The sequence below is a fragment of the Cynara cardunculus genome (genome assembly GCF_001531365.2).
Source record: "Cynara cardunculus var. scolymus isolate 2C chromosome LG 10, CcrdV1, whole genome shotgun sequence".
NCBI classification, from domain to species: Eukaryota; Viridiplantae; Streptophyta; class Magnoliopsida; order Asterales; family Asteraceae; genus Cynara; species Cynara cardunculus.
Genome location: NC_037537.1, coordinates 16,888,409 through 16,894,874, shown reverse-complemented (window position 1 = coordinate 16,894,874; position 6,466 = coordinate 16,888,409). Strand labels below are relative to the sequence as shown.

General features: G+C 33.5%; 1 protein-coding gene across 2 annotated transcripts; it reads right to left on the bottom strand.

The window, feature by feature from the left end:
* Positions 1-3,475: 3,475 nt before the first annotated feature.
* On the bottom strand, positions 3,476-6,343 carry LOC112518905 (protein SRG1-like). Of its 2 annotated transcripts, none has more exons than XM_025126692.1 (4): positions 6,009-6,343; positions 5,426-5,676; positions 4,375-4,699; positions 3,476-3,951 (listed from the first exon to the last, which is right to left on the bottom strand). In XM_025126692.1, the coding sequence occupies exons 1-4, from the start codon at positions 6,258-6,260 to the stop codon at positions 3,700-3,702; spliced, it is 1,080 nt and encodes a 359-aa protein (XP_024982460.1). In that variant the 5' UTR covers positions 6,261-6,343; the 3' UTR covers positions 3,476-3,699. The 2 variants fall into 2 exon arrangements, with proteins under 2 accessions (XP_024982460.1, XP_024982459.1); XM_025126691.1 differs by having other exon boundaries at positions 5,426-5,682; positions 6,009-6,337.
* Positions 6,344-6,466: the final 123 nt, after the last annotated feature.

The window sequence follows — 6,466 nt, the reverse complement described above, 5'->3', positions numbered from 1 at the left end:
AAAATGTATTTATAATAAAACATATTCAAAATATCATATTACAAACATATTAATAACATATTAAAAATTTATTAATAACCAAAAATTTAAAAAAAATCATTTTTTTTTTTTGAATAGGCCCGGTCGGGACCGGTTATGGGACCGGGACGGGGACCGGTTGGGACAACCGGTTACTAATAACCTTGACCGGTTACAAGAAAAATCACCGGGACCGGGACCGGTTATGTCGGGACCGGTTACCGCCGGTTTTTGTCGCGATTAGGCCCCGTAGGGACCGGTTAAGGCCCGGCCCGGGACCGAATTTTGGCCACCTCTAGTTAGGAATGTGAAACCTAAGAGCATATTTAATAGATTTTTCAAAATGTAGAGTCAAGAATCAAAATTTCATTTTTTTTCATTCAACTCCAACATATCTCCATTTTATAGATTACAACATTAATTATATAATTAAAAATTTAATACATTTAATTAAATTTTAATTTTAATTTTTTAACTCTTATTGGTGAAACTAATAAAATACCTCATTCATCCAAAAATAAATGTTCATAGTAAAAAGGTACACATTTTTAGAACTGTGTAATTATTACACTTTTTAAATTTTAATTAGTCAAATAATAATTTTACTTTTAGGGGTTGTTTACCCAAATGCTTACTCGGTAAATGTTTATCTATAGGAGTCAACACTATAATTTATTTTGATGCGTAAGGATTTAGTACACCAAAACGTATTGAATGCAACAATTTATTGGGTAAACGCTTACTTGGGTAAGCGTTCTAATATTCGCTTACCAAATAAAACTCTTCATCATTCTTATCGCTCTTACCCAATAAGATTCTTGGCCCTTGTCATGTTTATCCGATGAGGAAATTTATTCGGTAAACACTTACCAAGTAAACGTTTAGTAAACGGCTCCTTAGTAAAAGAGGAATTAAAAAATTTCTTATAGGACACTTATTTTAGGAAAGTAGGTACTTATAGGACACTTAGATTAGGACTGGAGGATACAATTATTTTTAGAAGCATTTAAAATAGAAACGTGTATACTTATTTTGAGACGAGGGGAATATTATTTTCTCAGTATTAAGCAATTATTTTTAAAGATTTATATTGAACGAAATAACAACCTGCTTTTACAAATTTTCTTATTATAGCATTCAATTTTTTTTATTACAACAAAGTACTTTCAAAATATTTTTTTATTAGGGCATCGTACTTTCAAAAATTTATCCGTTATAGCATTGTGTAACCTTTTTAAATTAAATTTACCCATTATACCAAGTTTCTTTGCTACCTCATCGTCCACGTAAACTGTCTATATGTACGATAGTGCTGACATGACATTTCTTATTATAGTATTGTACTTTTAAAATTACTTTATTATAACATCACCAATTTCTATTACAAAAGATCACTATTTCAAAAATAAAATATTCATAAAAAACCATTCGTTCATCGTAAATTTCAGGGCTTACTTTGTAATGCCAAAAACTAAACAAGTGGAACATCTTTTAAAAAAAAAACTCATCCTATTCACATTAGTCTAACAATGATATTTAATCAAGTGGAATCGCTTTGTCACAACTACTACCTTCTCCATCTTTCGCAACAGTATTTTTCCGTAGTTTGTTCAAAGTTATCCTTTCACTTGGCCTCCTTTTTTTTTTCGGGATGAGCTTTGGTTGTGATTCCACTTAAGATGGTTCATGCTCAAATTAGTATGCAATTGATATACAAAATTAATATGAAACGCAAAGATTTCATATTACCTTTTTAACACCCCTTTTTATGAACCTGTTCTACCTCTTGTACCCAATGCTATTACAGGTAAATTTTTGAAAGTACGATTCTCTAATAAAAAAAATATGTTAAAAGTATATTGATGTAATAAGAAAAACTGAAAGTACAAAAGAAATTTGTAAAGTAAGTTGTTATTTCGTGCATTTCTCATGTGTAACAAGTTATCCTATGTGGCTTCCATGTCATTTTAAGTTTGACACATCGACAAGAAAAAACCTGTTCAATAGGTAACATGTTACCTAATGCAATAACCGGTAAATTTTTTAGAGTACGATGCCCTAATAAAAAATATTTTAAAAGTATATTGTTGTAATAAGCAAAACTAAAAGTACAATGCTATAGTAAGAAAATTCGTAAAAGTAAATTGCTATTTTTCACATTTTACCCCTCAAAATTTGAAAAAAATAATAATATTTTATCTTCCTCCATCTCGAAGAAGTTTTTGAAAAATCTACTAAAACAAAAAAAAGGCCAAAATTTGTATCTTATTCATTTTAAAAATGCTGTAAATGATATGATATTAATATTTCAAGAGTTTTTTGCATTATGTTGGATGTTTTGGGCTTTTAACTTAAAGTCATGAGACCACTTCTTTAAATGGGCCTTGGCTAAAATTAGGATTCTTCTTGTTTCTTTTTAAATTCCTAAATCGTTAAGTAACAATTTAAAAATCTTGTTATTTCAGATTCTTTATTATTGTGTGAATTTAGTGTCATCAAATATTCTAGTGAAGTTGTAGTTGTAGTTGTGATTTATAAGGGCTCGACAACGTGAAAAGGACAGACATAATGTGAGTTAGGAGGTGCATAGTGCACGCTAAAATGTTGTCTTTATCACATTAGATTAATTACTATAAGGTAGTGGTCAAGAGGGTTGTGCCCCCTTGCGGGATCTTAGGGGCAATGCCACTGGCGGTGATCCCGAAACCTCTACTTATTTTATGAAGAGAATTGCTTTAGGAAAATCGAGTTTTTGAATATCTGAGTGAAATTCAGAAGCCTTTTGAGTTTGCATTTGAAGCTTCTAATTGTGAAAGGTTCTAACCATTATCCTTTTGAGTTTGCATTAGAAGCCTTTTGTTTGAGGGAGGGATGTTCAATTATGGCTCCAGGATTTAAATGTAATATTGAAATTTAAATGATTTGGTGATAGAAATGTAATATTGAAATTTAAATGATTTGGTGATAGATCGTAGGAGGTTGTAAGCTTTAAGAGTTGTACAATATCCTTAATTGGTTGTACCTATTAAAAATTCAAGATAATCATAACTTGGTCTTTTTTAATATGGTATAGATAAAACCATAAGAACGAAAAATATGAAGAAAAAAATTGCATGGAAAATATTTAATTACTTTAGCATAAACAATAACAGAATAATAAAAAAAATTCACATGCTTAATTCACCAGGTACACCAACAAGCACCAGTTTAACTTAGGGTGGAGGTGATTTAATTACAATATTATAAATTAAACATGTTTACAAAAGCTCATTATTTCATGAATAAAAATATTCATAAAAAAACCATTTATTCATCGAGTCCATTGTAAATTCCATAACTTACTTTGTAACAACTTGTGTCTGTGGTTTTGCTAACAAGCCAAAACAATAACAACACGAGGATTTAATGTGGTTTTGCTACCAATGAGGTGGTGTACATCCACATCTAGAGATGGTTGTTTAGCATATTCATGATCATAAAAATGTAACATCTAGCACTTGTTAGGACTGTTTAGCAAGTATTGGTTGGCTTATTTCATGCAGACTTTAGATGCATGTTGCTGTAAATTGCTATCAATCTATAATTATAACTCATACTCCAAAACCCTCAAAGAAAACTAAGGGAGATTGTGGAAGTTTCAATGTAAGACCAACTTACAGGAATTTGAAGCTCTTCGTGGTGTTAGATTTTCACGGTATCAATGAATGGAACCCCGTCATCACTGAGTTCAGTGCGTTCGTAGAAGCTTCGAAAGTATTCATCGTTTGTAAAGGACTTGTATAAAGCCAATGAGTCTGGATTGATCAGTTCTTTGGCTGGCTTAATGTCAAACTTCTTGGACGGATAGCAAAATGTGACTATCGAAAACCTGTCTTTATGTCTATTTACTGCCGCTCTGTGATAAGGAGCTTTGTAAACTCCATTGCTCACTATCTGCAATAATCAAAACACCAATAAAAGATAAAAGGACGTTGTTTTTAGTGTAAGCATGCTAAATACGAAAGGAAATAGAGGGAGTATGTTTGTTAGCAGCTTAATGGGACTCGCAGCTTATTCAATCACCTATACATGACTATATGGTAGTGACTTAATGATATAGTCATATAGAAATTGACTTCTTCAGTAAGCTTCTTCATGAGAGCTATATGCAGAAAGCCAAGTTTTTTCCAAACCTGCCCCTTCCAACTAAAAACTGTTTCTTCCATCTATGACAAAACCCTCCTAAACAAGAACCTTCCCAGTCAGGACTTGATAGAAAACCAACCAAACATTCTAAATTTCAAGTTAAAAAGTAGTTCATTTAACCTTGAAGGTCAAAGTTACGTATTCTAAAAAAGGAAGTCCGAGTTGACATACCTCCATTATGATGCCAATATTTACAACCATTCCATCCGTTATAGGTTCAACAAACACCCATCGGCCATCTTTTAGGACTTGCAATCCAGGGATATCACCGCAATCAGTCAAGAGTGTGATTCCAGATAAGTCAGCATGAGACGATATACCAATAACCCGTTCAGGCTCAGGACAAGGTGGGTAGCAATTCATCCTCACATCATAGTTTCCTCCTTCAAAAACCTCACGGAAATCTTTGAAATCGAGCCCCAAAGCCATGGCTATGAACCCAATTATGGAAACTGCAGTCTTCCTCATATCATGCGAGTATACATGCAATGCTTCCCTAATTCACATAAAAACAACTTTCTTTTTTCGTCACTCGAACTCAATAATAAACAAAAGAAACTCAAAACATCGAACATTATTAAATAAACTTGATAGTAGAGTGGCCCAAAAATAGTTTATTCAACAATAAAGAGGCCAATTAAACATGTCACTACGACAAAATTGGGTTTATAGTGACCAAAAATGGCCGAGCGTCCTAATAAACTACTTTATAGGACTTAAGTTTATAGAACAAAACACTTATATGTCCTGTCTAAAGGTGTTGTAACAAGTTTATATGACATTTTTGGACGTCTTTAACAATTTTTTAGAACACTTCTGAAACAAAGTGTTATATTAGCCCTTTATAGGATACTATTTGAAAATGTATCTTACTGAACAAGTGTCCTATTGAAAGATGTGTTCTACATGACACTTCTTAAAAGTGTCCTATAAAAGGGCTGATAAGACATTTTGTTTTAAAAGTGTCCTAAAAAGCTTGTTAAGACGCCCAAACATGTTTTATAAACCTATTACAACATAGGACATACAAAGATTTGGTCCTACAAAATAGGATACTATCTGCATACTATGAACTCAAACTCAATTTTGTTGTAGTGTGTGTGTTAGTTCCTAACAAACTCGACAAGTAAAGTAAATGCAGCAAGATCCATATCGATTATGTACTTCAAAACTCGTATTTCGACCTTTTTCACGGGGGGAAATAACAAAGTAATCATCATACCGGAAATTGCGAGGTTGTTCTTCGGGCCAAAACTCTAATTTCCTCGTGTGAGTGGGAATGGCCTTGAGGAAGATCATATCACACCATTCCAGCTTTTGGTCTTCGGATATCACAAACGCTTGACCATAACCTTCTAGACTTCCAGGTTTTTGTGCATACTGGTTTTTATCTTCAGGGGATAGGTCGAAGAACTCTTGAGTTTTTTTATGCATAGCTTTTAGCGATTCATCGGGAACTCCATGACCTATTAACTGCAACTTAAGAGATTAAGCAGAACGTAGAAATGTAAGAATCGATCACAAAGTTGGCTGTTTGGTTGATTTTCTATTAAGTCTTGTATAGATAAAGTTGTCTGTGTGGAGCAATCTATCATTATAGATCGTGAAGCCTTTTGTTTTGAGAGGGTTTTTTCATAGAGAAAAAGAACTGTGTTTTTCAATTGACTGTATCATTAAGCCGCTACCAAATAGTGATATATAACTACTAGATAAATTGCAGTCTAATTAAGCGATCCTGCTGTTTCAATTCTCACAAAATAAGATGATTAAGAAAAGGAATTGTAGAACAGATGAATATGATTGACCTGAAAGATGCCCCAATTTTTGCATGCATCATGAAGCTTTTGAAGTTCTATCTCTTGATATTGTGGGTCAACGAGCTTGGCCATATCCAAGAGCGGCAGCTGAACTGAAGAGTCGCCGGGGAAAGCGGCAGCGGTAGGATAGTCAGCGTCGAGGTCCCTTATGTACCGCAGAGGCACGGTGTCGAGAGGTTGGGCTACGAGTTCTTTGATGCTTGGGACGGGGATTGATGATCCCAAATTGAGAGTCGCCATTCGTGATAGTTGAAATTCGTCGGAATCCCAGAGACGTTGTCAGTTCAGAATGGCGACCGTCCTTGCGATTCTTTTTGTACATCAAACATAGGGGGTGCTAATGGCACCCCTTACAGGGTGTGTTGATTGTGTTGGAAATTGCGTTGAGTTTAAAATTTAGAAAACATCAAATCAATTTTAAAAATATATTATATTTAATTATTATT